The sequence below is a fragment of the Sitophilus oryzae genome, unplaced genomic scaffold (assembly GCF_002938485.1).
Source record: "Sitophilus oryzae breed Bouriz unplaced genomic scaffold, Soryzae_2.0 scaffold_1945_pilon_pilon, whole genome shotgun sequence".
Classification (NCBI taxonomy): domain Eukaryota; kingdom Metazoa; phylum Arthropoda; class Insecta; order Coleoptera; family Curculionidae; genus Sitophilus; species Sitophilus oryzae.
The window spans coordinates 1-27,853 of NW_022146663.1; the positions used below are offsets into that span (position 1 = coordinate 1).

Sequence of the window (27,853 nt, forward strand, 5' to 3'; positions counted from 1 at the left end):
AAAAATATAGATCAATAAATTTTATTATACAGGGGCCGTCAGTATTTACATAATATACAGATCGTGCAATACTTAATCTCTTTCTTTGTTGATTTTTATTTTATCCCAAAAATAAACAACCTTAAAAAAATAAATGTTTTGCCAAAAAAAAAAAGAATTTTAACATATTAATTATATCATTCTTTCTTCTAAAATTCCAACAATCTTGTGGTCGAATGACCTTAAATGATTGAGATCAATCGAATTTTGACAGTTTTGTTGACATTTGATATCTATATTTTTTTACATTTGAGGCGTCAAGTTGCAAAATCCGCCTTATCAAAAAAAAATGGCCTAATGACATATATTAATAGTGGACCCTACAATCTACATAAACATAGTCCCAAACTGCAGCGAAAGTCGACTATTCATATATAAAATTCACTACAAATTACGTTACTGCAGCAAAATCCGCCTTATCCACTTATATTTGCTTTTTATTTTGCAAATCCCGCATTTTTTATAAGCCTTTTACACAAGTATAATATTACTACCGACGACGTCTTAATCTATTTCAAATTCTTACCTAATAAATCAAGTTAGGATGCAAATATCTTACTGCAGTAAAACCCGCCGTATCCGGATTATTTTTGTGTTTTTTCTCTTTAAAAACCAAATATTAATTTTTATTTCTAGAAAAACTAACCGTTTTTTATTTTTTATTTTATTTATTAAAATTAAAATAAAACTGGTACTCCAAATAAAAATTCCTTCACCATTTTGTCAACATTATTTTTTCATAAAAGAATAAAAAAAGCTTCGTTCAGATAAAAATTCGTTATAAAAAATTAAAACTAACTGTAAATACAAAAGTATATTAGAAAAACTGTATTTTTTAATTTTCTTCGGGAAGAAGTAAGAGATTTCAAGACAAAATTATGAAAATACTCGAGAATAAATAATGAATTCTAATCAAATAAAAAAATAACTCTTAAAATCAAAGTACAAATAAATGTTTCCTTTTCTCACAAAAAAAATATTTCATATTTTAAAAATAATAATTTTACTATACTTATGGAGATATCAAATCATGTCAAAAACACTTTTATTAACATAAAAACCCTTAATACGCCTATGACTTCACGTCAGTACCACCAGTACTCACTCAGATAACCAAAAGGGCATAAACATAAACACCATAACCTCAAAATTTTTATCCCAATAACATATTATTTCCCTTTTAACAAGCTACTCAAAACCCAAAAGACATTATTATTACTAACAAACAACAATAAATCGAATAAAATGACACTGAAAAGGATAAACAAAGAAAGGCGTCAAAATCATAGATTTATGAAGTTAACTCTCTTCTAACCTCTTTGGTCAAAATAAACATAGGCGTCTCTTGGCGTCTACAGGTCGTCGAGTCAAAAAACCACCAAAAAACTACACTTACCGCTGGAATAAAACACAAAACACGTTAAAACACGACCGTCCAGGGCAGGAACGACGGATTCTGAACCGGAACAAACCTGAAAACAAAGGAAAAACGAGGAAAAACAGCTGAAAACTCGGTACAAAACACTGTGTGGCGTAGGCGAAATCTCGAAAACAGGTGGCCGTGGAAAGCGTCTCCGACGCGGCGACCGGCGCAAACAACGGCGCTTGCGTCGCGGTGCTGGTCGTACCCAAACGGACGCCTGTCACTTTCAGTCATCCTCCCTTTCAAAGCTCCACTTTTCCCCTGAATTTCCATCCAAGAAAATGCGGAAATATCGTAGAAATTGCATGTCAAAAAGCACGTGGTCGTCTGACAGATAGACATGTGTGTTTGCCGGCCGATCAAAACAAACAAATCGGGATTTGAACGGGTTTTGTGGCGGGAAAAGATTGCAGAAAACTGTAATGTGATCGACTGGTTAGTTTGAAACCTCGTGGATAGATGGCGCAGTTCAAATAAAGTTATTCTCTTTCTCGATATCCTATATACTAAATTTTATAAAGATTATATCACGGTTATATTCTGCTTTTTTATGATTCTGTTAAAAAAAACTATAAAAAAACGTAGCACCACAGATAATATGTGTTATCTGTGGTAAGCACCTAAAAATATAGCTGACCTTAATTTGGAATTATTTTCAGTAAAAAACAAATTATGTTTTTTTCGGTGCTATCAATATTATATTATTTACAAAATTACATTACTATTTTAATTAAACAGAAATAAAACTCTAGATTGACGCTACGATTAAAAAGTGCTTTATTAAAAATTCGGAAAATTAAAAGAGTGTATCCAAGTTTCTTTTTTTCGAATTTTCAAATGCTGTAGCTCCATATCATGTTCATACTAAGTTTTATAACATTCCATTAAAATTGTAGAATCAGCAAAATTAATAATAGTTACCTTGTTTAATTCTGCGTATGCATATTGCATTCATTTTCCTGCTACCTTAAGATATTTTTATATCTTTGCACCTAATTTATGTGATTTTCTTAGCATATCTAAAATATAAAAATATATAATTTATTATATAATTAAGATATATTAACAGTTATTTTCCACACCACAATGCAGAATATGTAGTATTAAGATATAAAAAAACTCACCGTAGCGAGTAGCTATTTCAAAAACCAAAATAATTTGGCAGCTGCTACTAATATCTTAAAATTTTATCTTCTACTCCTATCCATGTCCAAATATTTATTTCTTTTTTCCATTTTCCAAGATTTTCTTGACTTTATGGTGAAGGAAATATTATTGGATTCAGATTTTCGATAAATATTCTCTAGAAATTTGATACAAAAAAGAAAAAAGTATTAGTATTAATATAATGACTATAAAAATACAAATATAATTATAAACTAGAATTTTGTCTTGTAATAATAAATATTATGGTTTACCAAAATAACTCACAAATTTGACACATATTTTTTTCATAAAATAATTTCTTGCTTAGACATACATATACACTTCAGTTTCGATGCCCAGATGATTTTATCTAAAAAATAAAAAAAAACATATTTAAAAATCTAGAAAATTATGAAGCTGTAAGAAGATACTTTCTTACCTGTAGTCATCATCATTTTCAGCTTATTCAACAAACACTACGGTTTAGCCTCCGTCACATATTTAGAAATTCTCTTTGTGGCTAATTTCTTAACATCATGGTCTTCTAGGTCTCTTAATTCCTTGTGGATGCCATGCTGTAATTTTTCGAATCCCATCTATTGTCCATCCTTCTTGCCAGGTATCCTGCCTATTGCCACTTGAGGGATTTGACTCTGTGGATGACATTTATTACCTGGGTTTTTTATCGTATCCACTCTATTCTTTTATGGTCTCTCTTGGTTATTCCCAGCATATTTCGTTCCATTGAGCGTTGTGCGACCTGCAGTTTCCTTATAATGTCCGTTTTAATTGTCCAGGTTTCGCCTGGCTAGCTCATGACTGGTAGCACACATTGGTCGACTGTTTTCTTCTTTAGATAAAGTGGCATTCTGGATTTGAATATGATTGAGTTTCTTCCATGAGTACCCCATGCTAACTTAATTCTTCTGTTGATTTCTGGTGGTAGAGATCCCGATCTCTGTTTTAGTTGTCCCATATATATTTAATCTTCTACTATTTCTAGTGCTGCTATTTATTAGAACGTCTTTTCTGTCTACTAGTTCGTAGTACATTACTTTAGTTTTTGCTTGTAGAAGATACATTAATTTTGAGACCTACTTTACTGCTGGCTGTATTTAGTTTGTTAATTTGGGCTTGTAGTTCTTCAGGACTATTGGCAATTAGGACTATGTCATCAGCGAATCTTAGATTGTTAAGATATTCCTCATCTATTTTTAATCCTTTATTGGTCCAGTCCAGTTGTAGCGGTAAACAGTTTTGGGGATATCGCGATTGGGGGGTCTCCTGTCTTACCTGTAGTATATATCACTATATATTTTTACACTCAATATTATTTTTCACAATCAAAATCTGTCTGATATCTTCACAGCATTCAACACTACCCCTCCCAAAAATTCCACATATAGCGCCCCTGAAAAAAGGATATGCAACAACCAATTCACAAAATCCTATAAGTGCAGCTCATACAGGGAACGTTAGTCCCTGAAGAGCTTTGAGTTGAAAAATTTGAAACACTGAACACAAACCAAACCAAACCAGTTCACAATATTTCCAAGTGCAGCTCATACAGAGAACGTTAGTCCCTGAAGAGCTTGGAGTTGAAAAATTGAAACACTGAACACAACTATAACCTTAAAGATATCTACTGAAAATGATTACCTTACCCTGCTGCGGTTCCTTGAGTCTCATACAAAGACTGATAGTACTAGAGCATCTTGAACTAATGCTATAAAAAAAGATAAGAGCAACAAAAGAGTATCATATACAGAGAAATTGTGTAGACTTCAATTTGGCTTCGACATGGCTCTCTAATCTGTTGGTTGCATACAGCTTGAAACAAACTAGATGTTTAATCAACATAAATCTATAAAATACAAGAAGAACCATACAATAATCTTCTGAAGGCGTTCTGGAATCAAGTAGGCTGCAGTAGTTCCTGGGAAGCCTCGTACTTACGGATCATTATAATATTCCCATTCTTGCTACAAACGTAGTAGAACTTCAACCCATGTGAACCTATGAAACACAAGAAACCCACAAAAATATTCTGCAGGCATCGACTAAAACTGGCTGGTGTGGTACCCTCTAAGGCTCGTACCATTACCTGTAAAAAATAGTAACAAAAAAAGACTACCATATACATAGAAATTGTGTAGACCTCAAATTGGCTCCGGCATGACTCTGACCTGTTGTATACAGCTTCAAACAAAGTATATCTTCAACCAGCGCGAACCTATAAGACACAAGAACCCCACAAAAATTATCTGAAGATGTCGACTCAAACTGGAAGCTCATAGAGGTTATCAGTCTTTGTAGAGCGCCAAGACCTACTCTTGTAAGAAAATAAACCAGACTTAGATATGACCCTGTTAAGTTTTGGACCTAAAAAATTTAAACTTCAACTAATGATGACCTCAAAAAGTCCTAAAAATTTCTACTGCGCTACTAAAAACTCGATTCCTTTTTTCTAGGCCCTAGAATCATACCTGAACTTGAATTGAAAATGCAAAAATAAGTTTAAAACGTTTAGACTATTTGTATTGAAAATTTAGTTATTGAAATGCTTAGATATTGGCATGCGTTTAGTCTAAAGTAGTAATAAGGAAAAGAAAGTGAGTTAAAAAATTAGGAAATTATTGAGAGTTACCTACACCTATAAGTTTAATTTAAGAAAATAAAATATCTGTTAGACATTTCTAGATTTCAATTTGACTAAGATAATATGAAGAATGATATTAATTATAGTTAATAAAAGTTTTTTTTGAAATAGTTTAAATCAGAGAGAATCTAATCCCAAATAACGTTAAAAAGAAAACACTAAAACAATAAAAGACTTGGAATCCTCATTATCTTAGCACCCTCGATTCAACATTACAGAGACTAGAATAGGATGATTATTCTATTAAATTTAGTTTAAAATTACAGAAAATACTAATACTAATAGTGACATAGAAAGTCATAAAAATCTCTACAACACAACTTAAAAAACTTGATTCCTTTTTTCTAGTGCCTAGAATTATATCTGAACTTGAATTGGAAATGTAAAATAAATTTAGAAGATTTAGACTATTTGTATTAAACATTTAGTTATCAAAATGCTAGATATTGACATGCGTTTACTCTAAAATAGTAATAATTAAATAAAAGTGAGTTAAAAAAATTAAGAAGTTAAAGAAAATTACCTACACCTACATGTTTAATTTAAGAAAATAAAAATAACTGTTAGAGATTTTCTAGATTTTAATTTGACTTAGATAATATAAGGATAATATTAACAGAGCTATAAAAACATCAACTACATTCCTAAGAAAAACCGATAGACATAACAACCCAATAAAATGACTGATAGACATAACAACCCAAAGGACCTCTGCTGCTTTCGAGAGGAAAGCATGTTCTTTGCTTCTGTGAGGAGCCTCCACAGAGGACGTTAGCCCCTGCGGATCTCAACCCAACGCGCTTCTGTGAGGACGCTCATACAGGGACTTTAGCCCCGGTAGAGGTCGACTCAACACACTGCTTCGCTTCTGTGAGGGGCCCCACAGGTGACTTTAGCTCCTGCAGGACCGCGCTCACGCCATCACCGGGAAAAACAAACGAACAACCAAATAAACCAGGAAAAAAATAAAAAAAAACTTACGTTTTTTGCAGAGCACTCCCCACGATGCATCCCTTTGCAATAAAAAAAATATACGCTCACTAACCTGAAACAACAGAAAAAATACGTTAGTTGAAAATAATAATAAAAAGAAATAAATTTTATAACATACCTGATTTTATCTCGTTCCATGCTCTCCATCCTACTGTCCTTTTCCAGAAAATCTTCGTTCCAGGTTTGCACCAATCGTCGTGCCTCCTCAGAAACAGCCTTAAGGACAAGAGTACCCTTAAGGCAACAGTTAGTGAAGAAGGTACTTTCCATGACTGAGACCTTGCACATCGGACATCCCAAGGCCACAAAATTATAGATTTACTACTATAGGTAACAAGAAAGATTTAAGGTGTCTTTAACGAGATAAATCTGTATAGAGAACTCTAGAGATTGAATAATAATAAATTAGGAAAATATGAGTTAATGTTATTTTCAACGAGAATTTACTTTACTCGAAAATGCAATAATTAATGATGTGCAAAATGCATTATTTTAAAATTATCAAATTTTAGTTTTATGATATTAAACATGAACAAAATTAAAAATATTTTGAATGGTTTTTGTATAAACGTACAAGTTTTTTAAGAAACATGATACCTCACACCTTTTTTTAAACGTAAATGCAATTAGAGAATAATTAAAAAATAGTAAAATGATGATAGAAAAAATAAGTTTTAATCCTATGACAATGCCCTAAAGAAAACTATTACAAAGACTGGAATAGGGTGGTTATTGTTTGAAATTTAGTTTAAAATTACAGAAAATAAAAATTATGTCCTCTAGAATTTTTCGAAAAGAACCTAATCCCAAATAACGCTAAAAAGAGAACACTAAAACAATGGATGACTTGGAATCTCCATTGTCTTAGCACTCTCGATTCAACATTACACAGACTAGAATAGAGTGATTAAATTTAGTTTAAAATTACAGAAAATAAAAATTATATCCTTTATAGGATTTTTAGAAAGAATCTAATCCCAAATAACACTAAACAGAAAACACCAAAATAAGAAAGGCTGTGAGCCTCAATTACCTTAGCACTCCCCATTCAACACTACCGAGACTAGATAAAAATATAAAAAATAATAATTTTTGTTATAAAAATACTTCAAAAAAAAAGAAAATGATTAATTGAAGATCCGATTTCCTGGCACACATTTCATTAAACTTTGAGCAAAAAAAATGTTTTTTTAATAATAAATTAAAAATAACAGAGTAAAAGTCAAATTGGTTTTAAATTATTTTGAGAAATAGACACCTCGAAAAAAATTAAAGATATTATTTCTTGTGATTTTTACAAACGACAAGAAATACAAAGGATTATATATAATTCGAATCAAAGAAATTATGAACGCAAATAAAAATGTGTGACCTTAAAATGCTGTGAAAAGCCTTAGAACAGCTCCAGAACCACGAACCGACGCGACCCTTATAATTGTGCTTTAGAAATGGTTCTACATTTCCTCTTCATCTGCATACTGAAACAATGATAAAAAAAGAAGATCAGTAAAGATGCCCGTGTCCAGAAAGTCCAAATAAATTCAACTCACCTCCATTCCACATCCTTTTACCGGCGATTCCTGCTACACGGCGTAAAAAGCAGTGTGGTCACACCGCGGGAGCAGAAGGACGCCCCTGGTCCTTCAGGGAGTACGGACGGTCCCTGGAGAATCCCATTTAACGCGTCATCAGGATCGACAGAACCTGGAAATACTTTTTAGTAGCAGGACATCTCACATCAGGCCGACTAAATTCACAAATAACACGCGCTGCGTACACGATCATAGTTCTGAAAAGATAGAAATATTTCTGAATTAAATTTATGGAAAAGAACTGGACAGGTGTGTCTTCAGTGAATATTTACTAGCTTCAGAAAAACTATCAATAACAATCAATTATACCTACAATATTAAGTACTAATTATTACCTTATATTAAGTTTCTAAATGTTATTTAGTATAAATACAGGCAGATGTAATTTTTCAGTGTTTTACAGGTTCCTAAACTCTATTTAGATAATTTTATAAAAGATTTATTACATAAGTATTCTTCTATTATATAATATCTTTAAGAAAAACCATATCAAGTGCACTACTATTAGAAATATTCTTCAGAAAATTGATTGACTATAATTTATTCACTTATATAAGGTGTTTATTTCTAAAATACCATATTCATCAAATTTTTAAGTCTGAAAATGATTTATTTTAATACAGTACCATAAAAAAATGAACTATTTATAGCAACAGAATGTATCAAAAGCAAAACAGAAAGAAACGGAAAGTTTAAAAAAAAAAGATGGCTTTGAATTTTTGTTGATCTTGCGCTTCTACCGGTCGCCTTTAGATGGTCGGATTTTTCGAAAAATATCGGGAAATTCGTAGGAAAATAGTCGAACTTACCTTTTCTAAGAATCCAGCTATGACCTGCACATGATTTCCGAGCACAATATACAAGAAAAGGCACTTTTCCTTAAAAATTCTGCCAGGCAGCCGGCAAAAGACCTTACATCGTCAAAGGCCCGTCTAAAAATGGCGAAAAATCCACCGAAACGACCAATAATATTGAGTTTTTGGCGCTCGGTTTCTGATTTTTGACGCTAGAGAGAGCGCCAACTCGCGCTTTTCTTTTGTTTTACCGATGAAAAATTATGTAATTTTATGACCTAAATTTCAAGTTTAAATGAAAATTTAGCAATATAACGCCTCATTGGAGACAAAACTACTACCAGGGAAATGTAGCTACGTGTTTTCCGAATAAAATGACACCAAACAATAAACGAATAAATCAAAATTCACAAAGATATCGCATTTTAATTACCCTAATGTCCCTACTTGTTAGTATCATAAAAAATAGATTTTTGCCTTAAAAAAGACTTTGAAGCTTTAAAATAGTTAAGGAATTATAGATTATCATTAAATAGAGTTAATAAGCAGTTAATTAAGCAGTTTCAGACCTATTAAACCCATATAAATTAAAAATAAAATTCAAAAAATATGGTGGCGGTTCGGTAGCCTTCAGAATCTTTAATTAATATAACTTTGTTGTTCGATATTTTCCGAAATAATGTAATATTTAGTTAAATAGAGACTTATTACATTTATAAATTATAAAACAAGGCAGTAATACCCCTATTTATAACTTCTACAAGACATTTTCTTAGTCAATGTAATGGCCAAGATGTTTTGCTTTTATTTCACTAACTTTGCTTTGAAATCAATAAAAAACTCATTTAACATGATCCTGTGCTGTACAAATTATGTATTTGTAGTTTTTATCAATTTCCAAGCCCCAAAACAAGAATATATAACTTCTACAAGACATTTTCTTAGTCAATGTAATGGCCAAGATTTTTAGCTTTTATTTCACTAATTTTGCCTTGAAATCGATAAAAACACATTTAACAAGATTCTGTGCCCTATTAATTATGTTTTTTTGTAGATTTTTAACAATTTCCAACCCCAAAACAACACAAGAGTAAACAAGAATTTGTTGCCTCTTCGATACAAAATTTGTTCGATGAAAGCTTCAAGCACTATGTGTAAACAGGATGTTTTCAACATCTAATTCAAAAAAAAAAACGGGGTATGATTGCTCATGTATTTAAAAAAAAAAAAGCTCATATAAACATAGGGTCTAAAGTTCTCTCTGTGATCTACAGGGTGTTAAAAATCTAAAAAAATATCTTTGTTTTATCTTTTACCCTTTAGAAGGGAGATGGTAGTTAATGTCGTAGAATACATTGCAGTACTTGGTATATTGATATGTGTTGGTATATTTATGATTATTCTTTTCTTAATTTACTGTAATTTCTTTTTTCCTGTAATGCCAAAATAAAATCTTGACAATATGGTGAAGAAAGGTAATTTTTTTTATGTCTTAATCTTAATACTCCATTATTATGATTTGTAGTGTGGAAAATAACTGTTAAAATATCTTAATTATATAATAAATCATTTATTTTTATATTTTAGATATGCTAAGAAAATTACATAAATTAGGTGTATCTAAGGATATAAAAATCTTAAGGTAGCAGAAAAATTAATACAATATGTATAAGCAGAATTAAACAAGGTAACTATTAATGTTGCTAATTCTACAATTTTAATGGAATGTTATAAAACAGTATGAACATGATATGGAGCTACAGCATTTAAAAATTCAAAAAAAAGAAGAAACTTGGACACACGACACTAAATTACACTTATTTATTTAAAAAAATATATTTACACAGTACATATAAATTATTTTACATATCCTCGGTACTCCATTTGTACGTCTCTTCCAAACTTGCAGTTCTAGAGTTCTGCACTTCAAACCATTTCTTTTCGTAGCCACTGGAACGATCTACGCCGTCCCATCTAAAACCGGGCCTGATCCCAAAACGATTGGGGGCAGAATCCCCTTCATATTGCTGTTTAACTATAAAAAAAAACATGTTGTTAAATATACCTGAAATAAAAACTAGAAAATTATAAAACATACCAGGTATTCCTGATTCTATGGTTTTCTTCCTTTTCTTCTGTCTCAGGTATTTTAACATCGGATCTCCTTCTCGTTCTTGCTCTTTTAAGTCTGTTCTAAATCAGCATCATCAGCGTACCTTGCCAAAGGCTTACTCATTTCATGCAGTTCATTTTCATTTTCTCATTATCATCTTCAACCTGCTTCACACCTTTACCCCCATCTATCATATTTTTCCTTGTTTTTCTATCTCTCTCTTTCTCTTCCTCTCCTCTTCTTCAACGTCAACAATATCCTTCTTTTTGGTCCTTACAACTGTCGCTGCATTAGCTCCAGAAACTTCAGCTCCCATATTTTTAAACAGTTCATCTTCTTTCTTCTTCAGTTCTATGGTTTCCTTAACTAAATCTCTTGCATTTTGAAGCCCTGCCGTTTTACCATCTAGGGTTTTCTTCAGTTTGGCTTCTTGTTCTTCAGTTTCACCCCATCTGGACTTCTTTTTTTTCGATGAGGTGGTGAATTGTCATGCCTGGATCTTCTTAGAGGTGACATATCTCGGTTTGAGCCTCTTGATGTCCTTGGAGGAGATGTATCTTCATGTTTCCTTCTTCTTGGAGGAGATATATCTTCATTTTTCCCCCCTTCTTGGAGGAGATATGTCCTCATTCCTGCTCCTTCTTGGAGGAGATATATCTACATTTTTCGTCTTCTTGGAGGAGATATATCTTCATTTTTCCTTCTTCTTGGTGGAGATATGTCTTCTTTCTGTGTTTTTTCTTCGAGGTGGTGAAGAATCGTCATCTATATATTGAGGTTTTTTCTCCTAGGTGGAGATATATCACCATCGTCTTGTCTCCTAGGTGGTGACAACTCTTCCACCTTTATTTTCCTTCTTGGTGGTGAGATATCATCACTACTTTTCTGTTTTCTTTTAGGTGAAAGATCTGTACCTTCTATCTGATCTTCTCCAGATAAAAAATCATCTCTTTCTGGTGTTAAAACTTCTCTTTTAATCCTTACTGGTGACTCAGAGCCTTTTCTTCGTCTAGGAGGTGAATTATCTTCGTTTTCAGTTTTAATTTTCAATTTATTACTGGTTTTCTTTGAAATCTTAATACTACCGTCAAATTTCAAGCTGGCAGAATCAACAAGAACATCATCGGAGCCCCCTAAAGGTATCCATAACTTATCTTTGGTCTTTTCGTCGATTCTTAAAGAAGGTGGTCTGTCGTCAATTACCGAGACTATTTGAGGTGCATCTTCGTTATCTCCGTTAAGATCTACTTTTATTTCTTCATTTAAACGTACATCTATATCATCGTCAACGATTACAAAGCTAAAAAATAAAAATATGTTCGAGTTACCTAATTTGTGTAAGTCGCAAAGAAAAACATACCCTGTGGGTTTTGGTTTGGATTTTTTCTTCTTCTTTTTCTCGCCAGCTTTCTTACCGATGCCTAAATATTTCTTCAGGTATTCTTTTTGATTTATTACACTCATTATTTGTTTATAACAATCAAGCTATTTCATCTCAAAATAAGTGAGGTTAGATTAGCTGTCAGTTTTGATATAGAGAGAGAGAGAGGGAAAGAGAGAGGAATATTAGGAATGGTGCGGCACTATCGATATATTGATATTTGTTTTCTTTTTAGAACTAGGCGAATATTATACGGTAATGGCAAAGAGGAGACGAGACAAGAGGCGGCAGTAGACAAAGAAGTCAAATCTGGTCTTGAACTCTTATTTACATTTGTTGTTCTTGTTTATTTTTGTTGTTGTAAAAAAACTATTTAAAAAAAGAAAGAAGTAGAAAACTATGTCCTATCTGTGGCTGTCCATGTTTCGAGCGATGAGTTTTAAAATGAAGAATAACATTACTGTCATTCTGTGGTTTTTTTTTTTTTCTATATTTTGGCCACTTGTCTATTACGACATTCAGCCAGCTTATTTCTTAATATTTAATTAGTGTTTAAAATCGGACAAATACAGACTCACACACACATTTAACACCCATATCCGAGGCCGGAATCGAACCGGCGACCTTGCGTCTACTAGAATGCGGCGCAATCATTTCGACCACAAGGCCGACTCATTCTGTGGTTACGGTTCTTTTAAGACCTGAAATACGCAAAAGAAGAAAAGCGCAGGTGGCGACAATGTGGAAAAAGTGAGAAATTTTTGAACTAAAGTGTTTCCAAGGTTGCCAAGATATTAACTAAATCCGGAAACGAATCTAAATTAATATTTTTGTAAGTCTAAAATGAACTGGACCGTTACAAAATCATGGTAAATCTAATAAACGTTTAATACAAACGTTGTTTCAGTAGAACAAATACATGTTTTCTTTTAGACACGCCAGTATTTTGCAGCAAAAAATTACTATTCTGTTTTACATGTGTTCAATCTGACAACGTCGACATGTGACATTTTTCGTTGTTGGAGGCGTTATGTCGCTCTTAACAATTTTTGTGATTTTTTGATAGAAAAACTGATTTTCTGTGCACTATTTGAGTTTATTCTGTTCCTTAAGGCCTGTTTAATTCCCCTGACAATGTAAGTACCCATTATTTTGCCTGTTTTCTATAGATTTTTTCACTTTCAAATTCCAATTACATCATTAAAAGCTATATTTTTCTAATTTTCATAATTTTCGTTTTTAAAATCGGGTATATAGAAATAGAGATACATTCCTTGATGTCTCTATTGTACAATAAAAGTAAAGTTACTTAGTATATTGCTTCATATTTAGAAATATGTGGGTATTTTTTCGACCTTTTTTTAGGAGTTTTTAGGTTTAAAAGTTGTTTTTTTATTCCTAAAGGGATTTTGTTAGGTGTTTATTCGGACAAACAAGTATTTTCTACGTTAGAATGAGTCAGTGTTAGTATACATATAAAGGGGCAAGTACAGTTAACCTAATTAATAATAATAATTAGTTTACCGTTCTTGATAAAGGGGTCCTATTCTCATCAATTATATACTTTCAGATAAAATAAGAAAACTTCTCACGCACCTTTAATACTGTACACTGTCGTCATATTTAAGTTAATAATTTTGCATTGTTTTAATATATTTAATAATTGTAATTTTCTTTTTTAGGAGCGTTAATAATAATATACACACCACACACAGCAAACAAAGACCACCTAAAAGATAAGACCTGGGTCACCCCTTGTATAATCCTATCCTGATGTTTGCCCATCACTCTGGTTTACGAGTTGGTCTTCGATTATCTGATTAAAAGTAAGTTTAATTTGGTATTTCAAAATAATTTTATTAAACGTTTATTAACAGACTAACCATTTTTTTAAAGATATATTTAATCTTAATATGACAAAAAAATATACACAATTATTATAGCTTATAATTAATGAAATGTAATTATTATTTATTTCTTTTTTTACAGATTTTCTACAACAAATCTACAGTTCCAGGGCAGTACATGTATCCTCTTCATGAATGTTACCAACAATGCATCAGGACTTATAAGTATATCTAAAATATTTCTTTTGTATTTGTTGCTTTTCTTTTGGTTGCTTTTATTTGTTTGGTAAAATATACCATCTACTTAGAACTTTACTTCATGTTGTTTATGGTTAACTTTCATTTTTCTATAATAGCTTGACTCCCATATATATGTATGTTCTCCATTGTAGGCATAACATTATTCATCGATTCTATAAAGTATTTCATTGACTGTATTTTTATAAGTCTTCTTTTATTTGTATTATTTTTCTTATGGTGTCATCAATTCCTGGCGCATTCGCCATTTATTAAAAAATCATGTAACTTCTGGCTTTTCCTAGCATTATTTCCAGTGAATTTTTACTAAGTAACATCGACTCCAGAGCATCATAGCTAGCCGGGTCTCCTCCTCCTTCTATGATAATCTATGTTATACAATTTTTGTCTGTCATCTTTTCTTAAATGATAAATTTGAACTAAAATATTTTGGCATATTATTTACTTTGGTATAGGCAACTAAAAATACATCAAAAATTTACATTATTTTTATTTTATATGGAGTTTAATTTTTTTAATATAGTTTTAAAACTTTTTTAATTATTATAATTAAAATATTTCTCAATTACAGATACAACTAACTTAACTATAATATGTGTTTTCTTTTTCTATATATCTTATAATATTTTATGTACCCTGTAAAATAACAAAGTAAGATTTAAAGTTACAGAATAGTTTTTAATCAAACCTGTTAGTGATCAAATAATTAATTGTTTCTTTATGTTTTTATTACAGAATCAAGACTTTCCAGAGAAGGGCAGCTAGATGATTTATTTACCTCAACATATCCAGAGTCCAGAGACATCAGCATGTCCGCCAACATCTTGGATTTTAATATACTTTTTATATTCACTATTGTTAATAAAATGTTATGCGTTAATAAATAAAAATTATATTTTAGCTGTAGATATATTTTAGTTAGTACATGAGTTAAAAATATAATTTATAATTTTGAAAAAATCTAAGTTTAAGAGTATATGTTTAGCTGTTTTTTTTTTCTATTTCTTTTAATTATTTAAAAAATACCGTATGATCGAAAAAAACGGCGCCGGCGATAGCTATAAAATGAAGATTGCTGTCATTTCCTATGTAAATCTATATGGGAAATGTCATCGATCGTCATTTCCCAGCCAACGCAGTTTTCCCAACTGGACGCCGTTTTTTTTATAGCCGATCATACGGTATATAAAACATGTAAACATACTTTATCCTAGTATATAAACAACTTCATATATCTTTATAAATGTTCTGAATACCTGCTCTTTTTCTAAGATTAAAATCCATATTTTATAACTTATTATTGTGTATAATTAGAATAAAATATAAATAAAAGCATTAGAATTTATTATTAAAGCCAATATATAGTTATATATAGCTGTTATTTACCCTGCCACTTGATGGTAAATATTTTTAATATATGTTTAAACATTCAACGTTATTATGTCCTATTCTAATATTTTTTAATAAATATTTTAATATATTAAACATGTGTTTAATTTAGATCAAAATTCCTTTACTATAACAAAAGAAATAAATAATAATGTCTTAGAGCTATTATTAAATTAATCAAAAATAAATAAAACAGCAACCCAAAATATATATTATTGCAAACTAAAAGTTTAATCACTCTACACGTTAAGAAATATATGATGTTCTGAAAAATATCTCATTGCTGGTCAAAATTAATTTTTTGATGACAAAAATGCACCAGGTTTGGTTGCCCGTGCGAAATTTTTCAACACCGAACAAATTTTTGAGAAACTCTAAATTTTGTCGACTCTAAGACTTTGACCTCGTTTTCAAAATTAAAACGCTAATAACTTTTTAATTAGAAGAGATATCGGAGCGCGCTTAGTGCCATTCGATAGGGAATTCAACCCTCTATCCGTACACAAAATTGCAACCCCCTGCGACACCCTTTATTTTTTGGGCCAAAAATTTTAACCCCTTTGCTCATTTTTGCTCAAAAAAATAAAGTTTGTCCTAGGGGGTTGCAAGTTTGTGTACAGATAGAGGGTTGAATTCCCTATCGAATGGCACCAAGCGCGCCCCGATATCTTAATTAGTTTTTGAGTAATTAACGTTTTTGTAAATGAGTCTAACTGTTCGAGCTCGTTGGCCAACGATTTCTTATTTAATTCAGGTGATCAAAATATTTTTAAAAATGCTCATTTTTCGTGCTGGACGTGGCTGTTTTGAGGTGAAAGAAATCAAATCTTTATAGAATATCGTATGGTTCTAGACTATGAAAAAGTGTAAATGATATTAAATTAATCTACTAATATTAAAGGCAACTGGATTATTAATATTCTTTGACTCAAATATTCATTTATTTTTAAATATTTTTTGAAAACCAGTAATACATTAATATTTAATGTTAGATACCTTGCTTTAAATTTAAAGACTATTTAAAGAATTCAAAGAAAACTACAGTACAACTTTAATATAAGATTTATTAAAAAAAGACTACTTTATAAATACAATTAACACATTTAATTATAAATTTATTGTTAGACATATACAGCATAAAGTCCTGCGATTGTTCGTTGATTCTTCTATAGAATTTTCTTTCTGATGTCTACCGGACGTTCATATTTCCAGTACCTTGCACATATTTCTGAAAAAAATAAAAAGTATTTATACAGGGTGATCCAGTTTTGCGAAAGAGCGCTCCTAATAAGGTCCTTGTTTGATATTTTCACTCAGATATTTCTTACAATATCAGGACAATGGTGGCGTACATTTTTAACTATTATCATATAATTTTCAAAGATATACAGGGCGAATCAAATATATTTTTAAGTTAAAGTCAAAAGTGAATAGAGGGAAATATTTCCAATAGAAAAAAAGCTATTTTTAAATTTTGTTAGAACATTAAATGAACAGAAAAGTTAGTAAAAAAAACTGCTGAGAAAAAAATACCAGCATTCTGTTTAAAAACTACAACTTTAAATTTTAAAGTAAAAATATATTTAACTCACCTTGTATGTTTCCAAATTTTTGTTTTTAAATGTATGATACTATTGTCTCCATATTTTATAATAAAAACGAAAGTGAATACATCAATAGAAAACCTAAAATATGGTAGATTTAAAAAAAAAACACAATATCAGTTAAAATAAATACAAAAAAAATACATGCAACGTTAAATTTTTCTGTTAAAAACTATTTTTCTTTAAAATATATATACAGCCAAAGAGCATAAAGATATGTGTGTTTTCTAGCATATTATTTTTCATTTACGTCTTTTCACTATTCACTTTACTGAAAATTGTGACAAATTAAAAAACACACTGAAACAATGGGAAAAAATCAAACTTTACGTTGTACACTGCATCTCTTCATAACAATAATACATTTCTAGCAGTGTAGAACAACCATTAGGAAAAGCAGGTTCGGGAGGTTCAGCATAGAGTCCATGGATTTAAATGATCGAGAGTATAATTTTCTGAAGAGGTATTTGCAGGACTAATTTGAAGGCGACAATCTTGTTGCTCCAGCTTGACTCTTTTTTGGCATACATGTTCATTGAAAAGCAGAATACAATTGGTGAGGTTTTCTTAAGAAATTCTACGCAAGTACACATCTTTCAAAAAGAAAACCTCATTTCTTTCCATTTTTCTTGGTGTATTCTCCTTTCTTAACTCCATAAGAAGCTCTTATCACTGTATTATTACCATATCTATATCAGTAAGAAAAAATGTTACATCTATATACTGATTCTCTTCACAGATTACACTTAAAAACATGAATGGTAGATAAATAATATTAAAAATTAGCTATAAAGTATTTTATATAGATCGTATACTTTAATCTAACCAGTAAATTTGTTACAAACCTGAAAATAAATATTTATTTGGCTCAGTGCCTTCTATTAAAAGATCAGCCTACGGGCGAGATTTATGACGTCACGCTAGTTAGATATAACGGATTAATAAATATGTTGTAGAATACATGGAAAACATAATTATTCCTCAGATTTTTGGTTTGTAGTTTAAAAATGATATAGTTTACATGAAATATACATAATATACAGTTAATAACTACAACATATATACCTATTTATAGTAATAAATACTTTGGCAAATAAACTATGAACCATACAAATGCAGCAAATGTTTTACAATGTACAAATAATGTATAGGTACATAAGATAATGAGTAAAATGTAAATATATTTTAAATTTTGGGGTTTGAAAATCGATCTAATTTAACAAAAAACATTCAATATCTACTAATAGTGATGTATTATTATTTGCATTCACAAAATTTATATGTATATTTTGCAAGTATCAATGTTCGAAAAATTATATTTACAAATAATACAATATTATCTAAAAAAGGCGTCAGCGATGGGTATGAAATGAAGATCGCTGGCATTTTATAGTAAAATTATTCTAAAATTTTTTGATTTTTCTGATTTTTAGGTTCGGGAAAAACGCTGATTTAAGTTTTCATTTGGGTTTTCATTATTTTTATTTGGTTTAAAAATCAACTATAGCCTTCGTCAGTGTTGTGTCATATGAGAAAAATAGTGTCGAATATAATCCAAAAATTACATATACAATATAATTCACACCTCATAATGTTTACTGCAATTAATAAACTAATATAAACTTATCAAAAGATGACCACATATTTTTAAATTATTATTCTTAACACTAAAATTATCTACATTGACTATGGAGTACGCAGTAAACATTATGTGTGTGTGGAGTGAATATTTTATATGTAATATTCTGACACTATTTTTTCATATGACACAACACTGATGAAGGCTATAATGTTAGCCGAAACGTTTTTTTTTTAAACCAAATAAAAATAATGAAAACCAAATGAAAACTTAATCAGCGTTTTTCCCGAACCTAAATCCCAAGAAAATCAAAAAATTTAGAATATTTAGAAACAAGGTTCAAGAATATCAAATTTTCCAAGGTTGTAAAATTCTAGTTAATTATTTTATGTGTACAGTTATTTAGGGAATGTCATCGATGTTCATTTCCAAGCCAACTAGACGCCGATTTTTTCGATGATACGGTATAATTCTTACGTAAAATGTAAATAACATTAAACCAATTAAAAACAAAGAAATATGAATTTCTTAGTATTTTTAGTAACACCTTTATTTTTAAAACTTAATTTTGTATTATGCAAATATATCAATTTTATTGTTATTTTATTCATATTGTATTCAGCCATCACTTAAATATTTGATATTAATTTGGTATTATAAATAATCAACACTATTCATTAAAAATTACTGAACAAATGTGTGCTTGACATACATTATATATTATCAAAAAAAAAACACTAACATTCTTCTTTGAAACTGTATCAGTCTTGTCTTTAGAAAAATCTTTTTTAAAATTTGAACTCAAAATGATAATCTTTTTCATGATCTTTAATACACATATTCTTTATTTTTCCCTAGACCATAATACCTACTTACGTGTTTGAATCTATCGAAGCTGAACCAACAACACTTGGAGTGGAGATTCCACAATATGAATAAAATAAACATAATTGTCCAGTTTTCATTAATACCATCATGGGAGAATATTATTTTTAAATTTATTAAAGATATTTTAAATAGAATTCTCTTGATTTATAACTTCACTACCCCACTTTTCTTGCTCTTCCGGACACTTTAGGCTGCTTAGTATAACTATCCTTTCCACCAGGAACACAACAAAGATGAGGCATAGCACCAAAAACACACTCCACTTAAGCTTTATTGATGAATTGTTAAAGTCTTAAAAAACACATCGTTGTATCACGATGAGTAAAAAATGTATGGGCACTTTTAGGTTAAATCACTTACACAACGTGTACTTTTTTTCAATTTTTCCATTTTTTATGCGTAACCGAGAGTGACCATAAATCTGGTAGTAGTTTATGTCACTTAAACACCAAAATAATTAGTTTTTTGCACTACAATAATAAATAATACCAAAAATCATAGAGTTAAAACCAAAAATCAACCGACAAAATATGAAACGGAATCTAACCCAATATCTAAGTATGTACAGCTGATGAAGTAAACAAAAGTCCGCCCCAAGGCTGATCTTTTAAAGAACGGCAGTGTTTGGCTTTTATATAAATACAAAAAAAAATTATCTAGGGTTAGAATCAAAATTAGTATAAAATTTTATTTATAGATGACTCTCACTTAAAACTTTTTGGGAACTAAAAATTACAGATTTCTTTAAAATTCCAAGAAAATTTTAACCGAAGTTCAACTATTTAACGTTAGATGGCAATAGCGGTATTTCATTTTTATAGAAATCTATAAATGACTAGTTCAAATATTTAACCCATGATGGCGCCACCTATATATAGTAAAAGAAGAAACCTGTATTTACTTACTTGTCAAATTTACCGTAAGATGGCGCCATATCCGGTTAAACGTTAGTTCTAAAGATTCCCGCTAAATAGAAGTGGCGCTGTAATCAATTAAACGCGCAAAAAAAAAACTTGAATATAATAGACAGGACGCTTTTTAACAAGTAAATGTAAAATTTTCTTCACTGTATACATACATAGTAGCATAAAATACCAAACTTACCAATAGTAGAAGTTGTTTAATGCTTTTTGTCGCGGATTCATCGTTAGAAGACAAATGTATTAACACAATAATTGAGTTTATTTTCTGTTGTTTGCATAATAATATTAAATATATCTTAAAAAATATGGTTAGTCTGTAAATAAACAATTCATAAATTTATTAAAAATGTTTTTAAATAAAAAATTACTTATAATAGAGAAACCAATCTCATAAACCAAAATGGTGGCCAAACACCTTTTAAGGTGGTCTTTAGATACTTGGTGCGTATTTAATATTAATAACATTCCTAAAAAAGAAAACTATATGTTCAAAAAATTCAGAATATCTCTAAATATGGTGAATTACTCTAATGTAACTATATTTTTAATGTACAGTAGGATAATGTTATCAGGAAAGTATCTACCTATGATCGAAAAAAAACGGCGTCAGCGATCGCTATGAAATGAAGATCGCTGTCATTTTATATGAATAATGTCATCGATCGTCATTTCCCAGCCAACTGGACGCCGTTTTTTTTTTCGATCATACGGTATATTCCCATACACTCGATTTTGAAAAAGAAAAATATAAAAAAGGAGAAAAACATATCAGCTTTTAATGACGATGTAATTGAAATACTTAGTAAAGAAAACTCTAGAAAACATGCAAAATAATGGGTACTCACATTATCAAGAGATTAGAGAAGCCTTACGGAACAGAAAACACTCATATAGTGTACAGAAAAATCACGTTTTCTATTAAAAAAGCAGAAAAATTGTAAGAGCGATGTTACATAAGGACATGTTGCTAACAATGGAAAATATCGCACTGTCAACGTTGTAGTATCTCTAAAAAAATAACCTCTTTTTTGGCTATAGACAAAAAATTAAAATTGGTCTGTGTCTAAAAAATATATTATTTATTCTAATTCTACTGAAATAATGTTTATGTTTTATGTGTTTATTTATTAGATTTATCATTATTTTTGTCCCGGTTCAATTCGTTTTATATCTACAAAAATATTGATTTAGGGATTAGTTTCAGGACTTGGCAACACAGCCGTAAAAAATCAAATGACGATTCTGAACTTACCTATCCCAATCCATATAGCTTCAGAGCCACTTCCATGAGGTTGCATCTTTGATTAAAATTTAAATAAAACATACAAACTGGCAACAACTACGAAGTACACAATGAAAAGTGCCTTAAAATTATCAAACTACATGAAATTTCAAAATATTTCCTCCAAAAGTCAAAAACAATCAACTCTTAATATGAAGTAGTTCATTTGTACTACAATAAAAAATGTCTTAAAATTATCAACTAAAATAGATTTTAGATATGCAATACAAAGATCATTAAAAAAACAACAATTTGGTAATTTTAAATTTATTTTCCAATGCATACAACATATCCATAATAAAAAACATTCATTTTTCTTTTGATTGATAACTGTTATTTACAAAAAATCTGCTTTTTGTGCCGTTTCGTTTTTACAAAGGTACGTATAAAAAACTCTTCAAAATCGCAATACTGACGTTTCGAGATTTCAAACGAAAAAAAAAACACAACACAAATAAACGACTTAGCCCTAACAAAAAAAACGAATTTTTTATAAGAATAACTTAATTTACTCACTAAAAAAAAGAGAGGAGACAGGAGACATTAAAATTAGGAGCATTCTCATTTGCCTTGATTTTCATACAGGGATAAGTTAAATAAATCTAAGTTAAGATGACTTTCTTTTAATTGTACAAATATACGGGGCACCGAATGAGTTTTTTTACAAAATTTCCGCATTTTAAGTTAACCTAAATCTTAAGTAATAAATAAATCGGAGACAAATCTCAATATAAATAACTCTAAATCAATTTTTTAGAGTTCATCCTTCGCATGTTCGTCAGTCTGTAGCTCGTCCGGTACGTCGGCGTCTCCGCCATCTTTACCACCAGATTCGACAAATTTAATTAAACCTATAATAAAAGAAAAAATATATATTAAAATTTGTTCATTATACTTTAATAAAAAAAATCACAATAGTTGATGACGGTTCCAGAAGAACGAAACGTCGTAAGTAATTCATGACGTCACCAGAATGACGAAGCTAAAAAATCAACATTTAATGATAGTAGTTCACTTGAATAACAATGAAAAATGTCTTAAAATTATCAAAAAACAATTTGTTAATTTTTTATATGAAATAATTCTTTATTATAATTCTTTTTAAATGAAATAATTCTTTCTTCTCTAAAATGTGTCAAAAGACAAAAAATCAATGATTAAAATAGTAGTTCATTTGAACCACAATGAAAAATGTTTGAAAAATGATCAAAAAACATTTTTTTTATATGAAATAATTCTTTATTATAATTCTTTTTAAATGAAATAATTCTTTCTTCTCTAAAATGTGCCAAAAGACAAAAAATCAATGATTAAAATAGTAGTTCATTTGAACCACAATGAAAAATGTTTTAAAAATGATCAAAAAACATTTTTTTTATATGAAATAATTCTTTCTTCTCTAAAATGTGTCAAAACACAAAAAATCAATGATTAAGATACGGTAGTTCATTTAAACCATAACAAAAACTGTGTTAAAATTATCAAGTAACATAGGATATGTTTTTCTAGAGATGGCTGGGGAATGACAATCAATGATAATTTCGGCGAGGTCAAGCTCTAGACGTCTTTTACTAAAACTTTTGATATAAAACTTGTCAAAAATTAACACTAATTATAGAATGATTAAAAAAGTATAGAACCAGTTAGAACGTTACCAGACAAACAAATGTATTTCAAAAAGTTATTTTTTCTGGAATTTAAAACTCCACCATTTAAAAATCATTTTTACTCAACATAAAAATAAGATACAACCTTCTTAAGACCAACTGGCTGGCAACAAGCGCCAATAAAAATAAAGAAGAGTACGGGCCAAGCAAATGACGTCTAGAGATTGACCTTGCCAAAATTATCATCGATTTTCATTCCCAGCCGTCTTTGACAGCGTTTTCTTTTTTCGATCGTATGGTATCTCCTTCAAAAGACAAAAAATCAACGAGTAATACAGTACGATCGAAAGAAAAAAAAACGGCGTCAAGTTGGCTTGGAAATGAACGTCAATGACATTCCCCATATAATTTTACATAGCCATCGCTGACGCCGTTTTTTTCAATCGTATTGTAAAAAATAGTTCATAATGCCTACACCTTTGTGGCGAAATAAATTAGTTCATTTGTATCACAATGAAAAATGTCTTAAAAATATCAAACACGAAATATTTCCTTTTTTGCTAAAACCCATCCTTCAAAAGACAAAAAAAATAAAAAGTTTTTAAAAAATTTCTTTAAAATTATCAAATAAACACAACAAAATATTTATTTTTGAAATATTTCCTTCAAGACGCAAAATGAAAGTTTAATATAAAGTAGTTCATTTGTACCATAATAAAAATGTATTAAAATTATCAAAAATAACATAAAAAACATATTTTTCTTTGCTAAAATCGTACCTTCTAGCGTCCGGTGTCCTAAATATTCAACAACTTCGTTGTTCTCCTTCTTGAAAAGCTTGATAGTAGGATAATTTCTGATTTTGATTGTTTCTAGCCCATTGACTGTAGCATCCAATTTTGCAATTACCACATCTTCATTGTCTTTGAAATGTTCACCAAGCTATAAAAAAGAAATTAACTTATAAAAACAGAGAAAATGTATAATGAGAAATAAATATTTTTTTAATTAAAACTTTTAAAATAAATATTATATATATTTCGACAGTAATGTCTACTTTACCTTGTCATAAATAGGTGCCAGTTGTTTGCAATGGCCACACCAGGGGGCGTAAAACTCAACCAAAACGTCCTTGCTTGTATCCAAAGCCACGCTGTCGAAATTGCTGGACACCAACACTTTAACCTACAGAAAAAAAAAACAAGAATAAAATATACCTCATCAAAAACCAATCTAACATCAGAAAAACTAGCAAACATTGAGGGAAGAAACTTACAGGCTCTTTATCCCAATCATCTGGCAAATCTTGGCTGAGCAGATGCTGCTTGATCGTACCGTCCAACACTCCCTGGACGAAAGTTTTCAGGTTATCCGTGGTAATTTCGTCAGTCTCAGGTTTGAATTTAATCATGTCGTCTTCCAAAATGATCAATCTCACGCTGGGCACGTCCTCCTTCTTCATGCCGAAGAATTCCAAGATTCTTTGGTGGTCTTCGTCGGTGGCGTCGATCACGACGAACAGGACCTTTTCTCTGAAGGATTTGGCAGCGCCGCGAGCCGCATCGGCAACAGCGTTGTAATGTTCATCGCCTAGATCAAGAAAAAATAAAGTAGTTCAAATGACCCAATGTTTTAAAAGTAGTTCAAACAACCCCAAAGTTTTTCAAAGTAGTTCAAATAACCCAGTATTTTTAATTGATTTTTTACATTGTAACCATTAATATACGTAAAATCTTTTTTTTTGGTATTGAGCAAGTTGAAAGAAGCTGATATTCGGTGTCAATTCCAAACAAAACTCACCTTTATTGACGAAAAGCAACAAGTGGTGCTTGATTTCGCCGCCGAAAATTTTCTGCGCTGTTTCATGGTTGAAATCGACCAGCAACGGTAAAGAGTTGAATTGGATGAAGGTCTTCAATGCAGCTTCTGTAGTTTCACCATCGTATTTCACTTGATTATCATCATCAAACTATAAAAAAAAGTAAATACAAAATAGAGATAATAAAATACAAAAAGCATTTATATGAAAAATATTAAACAAATTACGAATACTTTTATATAATAAATTATAAATTTCGTTAGCGGAGGATAGCTAGAAACAAATAAAAAAGTGTTTAGGTATATTATAATCAAAGTTTCCAAAAGTTACCTTCTTGAACAGCACAATCGTATTATCCTGCACCTCGTAGTTGCTAAAGACATCGTCGCTGTCAGAAATACCGAAAACGACGTCATCGACGGAACTGGCAACGGCCAAAAAGGTTTTTGCCAGGTCGCTGGATTGGTCCTTGAAGAAACCTACCACGACGATGTTGGCAGAGTCAACAAAGGTCTTGGCTTCATCTACAGAAGGAAGACTGGTTGCCGGAGGTCCGGATTTCTTCAAAAGCCACGCTACGATGTCATCGGCCTGTCTACCTCCTAGAAATGACGTTTATGTCAAACACTATGTCTTTTATATTTTCAAAAACCGAAAATTACTTAATAGATATCGATTTTCACTACAAGAAGTGCTAGACAAAACACAAAATTGGATAAAAGCATGTTTATTTTATGGTATGTTTCATTAAAAATTGCTTATCAAGTTTTGACTCACCCTGTATGTACTAAACAAGATTTTCGAATTTTGACAGAGCTTAAATGTGAAGAGAATTTAATAAAAAAAACCGTAATATTTCAAATAAAAAAATAAAATCACACTACATATAGGTAAATTAGGTAAATATGTAGGTATTTCATGACAAATCCAATGAGCAATAATTTTCTTTCTTGTTTTTTCAGTGCATATTTATCGCTCTAGACTCTTAGACAGACGTTCCTCTACCCATGTTACCAAATTATCACTATCAGCCGATGTTTAAAACTTCCTAATTTTAATCATAATTTCATTCATATTTGTTGATAACAAGCATGGTAAACGAATAGTTTGTTTAGAGTAATAAAAATGTCGAAAATAAAGAAAAACTTTACACTTTTTTTATAACACTATAATGTAATTATTATTTAACATTATGCAAAGTAACTGCATAATTTCGTTGGTTAAAACTGTTAAAAATACCTCATAAATTTTGCCATAACATCCAAAAATATTTACCCACCAATCAAAGACACTTTCAACTCATAAAATTTAAAAATAAAGTAGTAAATATGATTTTCCAGCCAGTGAACAATCATTTCCGAATTTGTTTACATATATTACGTAAAATGTCTTGAACATTATCGTTAAATTATTATTAAACCGTGATAATGACACCAGCTTGCACTTTAATGCACAAAAATTATTCCATAAATAATTCATCGAATATTAAAGGAGATATTAAAGAAAATAGACTGTGAAATTTAAAAAAGCACGTCGGGAAGTCTTTGAAATGAATATTGATGATGATAATTTCTGTTTAGCATACCTTTATACAGGGTGCACTGTCGGTCGGTCCCATGACAAAAATTAAAAACGCAAATCTAATATTTTTATCAGCCTCGGTATATACAAGGTGTTTCGCAAAATAAAGTAAAATCTGATCGTCCCTATGTTACTACAAATAGAAAATACCCTACCATTGTCCTAATATTGCAACATTTTTTTCGTGTGCCTTTCAAAAACGACACGAACTGAAAAAAAAAATCAATTAAATATCTCAAGTTAACCAAACCCTTTCCCACAATAAGAAACCCTTTTTACCTGAATATTCAACAGGGCTTCCGCTTCTGTAGAATTTCAGCGTCGGGTAACCTCTGACTTTGTGCTCTTCAGCCAATTCCTGATGAGCTGTGGCGTCTACTTTGGCCAGCTTAATGGCCGACCCTTTTTCCGACAAGATTTGAGCAGCTTTTTCGTATTCGGGAGCTAGGGCTTTGCAGTGGCCGCACCAGGGGGCATCTAACGTCAGAAAAATTAATTAGTTGTTATCAGAAAATAAAATTTTGGATTAATAATAATAAGTCATTTGATTACTATTTGATTAGTTAAGGGCAAGTCTACCAGTTCATTGCATTTGGGAGATAATAAGCTTTTTAACAAAAAACTTCGTATTAAGACTATATTTTTATCTCTCCAAAAAGTCCAAAATAGATTTCCAAGGCCAAAATTATAATGAAAGAAGCGATAGCCTCTATAAGAAAATAAAAGAGGCTTTTTAATACAATCTAATAAAATATATGTATTGCTCACTCATCTGTAGATGTTAGTAAGGTATGGCAATCTCTTCTTTAATTTTAAAGAACATAACATAAATAAACATAACATACGCCGTAAAATTGAAAACAAATTAAAATAATCATACAGAAAGTCTGAAGCTTTTTGGTTTTACCTTATTGGCAATTGTTATTAGGTAGTAAC

General features: G+C 30.4%; 1 protein-coding gene, 2 long non-coding RNA genes and 1 pseudogene across 4 annotated transcripts; 1 reads left to right on the top strand and 3 right to left on the bottom strand.

Moving 5' to 3' along the window:
• Positions 1 to 10,297: 10,297 nt before the first annotated feature.
• LOC115883557 lies at positions 10,298 to 12,272 on the bottom strand (annotated as a pseudogene).
• An 892-nt stretch (positions 12,273 to 13,164) lies between these two features.
• Positions 13,165 to 15,140, top strand: LOC115883556. Its single transcript, XR_004050401.1, has 4 exons — positions 13,165 to 13,276; positions 13,823 to 13,966; positions 14,130 to 14,212; positions 14,981 to 15,140. It is a non-coding gene; the product is annotated as an uncharacterized LOC115883556 (long non-coding RNA).
• A 1,582-nt stretch (positions 15,141 to 16,722) lies between these two features.
• Positions 16,723 to 18,107, bottom strand: LOC115883553. Of its 2 annotated transcripts, none has more exons than XR_004050399.1 (3): positions 17,569 to 18,069; positions 17,227 to 17,319; positions 16,723 to 16,862 (listed from the first exon to the last, which is right to left on the bottom strand). It is a non-coding gene; the product is annotated as an uncharacterized LOC115883553 (long non-coding RNA). The 2 variants fall into 2 exon arrangements; XR_004050398.1 differs by lacking the exon at positions 17,227 to 17,319 and adding an exon at positions 18,084 to 18,107 and having other exon boundaries at positions 16,729 to 16,862; positions 17,569 to 17,927.
• A 4,054-nt stretch (positions 18,108 to 22,161) lies between these two features.
• Positions 22,162 to 27,394, bottom strand: LOC115883552 (protein disulfide-isomerase-like; the record flags this gene model as incomplete). The annotated part of the gene is given in 7 exon segments (XM_030901917.1): positions 22,162 to 22,761; positions 24,297 to 24,459; positions 24,580 to 24,702; positions 24,794 to 25,107; positions 25,318 to 25,486; positions 25,667 to 25,938; positions 27,197 to 27,394. Coding segments are annotated over 7 exon segments (1,337 nt in total), but the record flags the coding sequence as incomplete, so codon positions are not given.
• Positions 27,395 to 27,853: the final 459 nt, after the last annotated feature.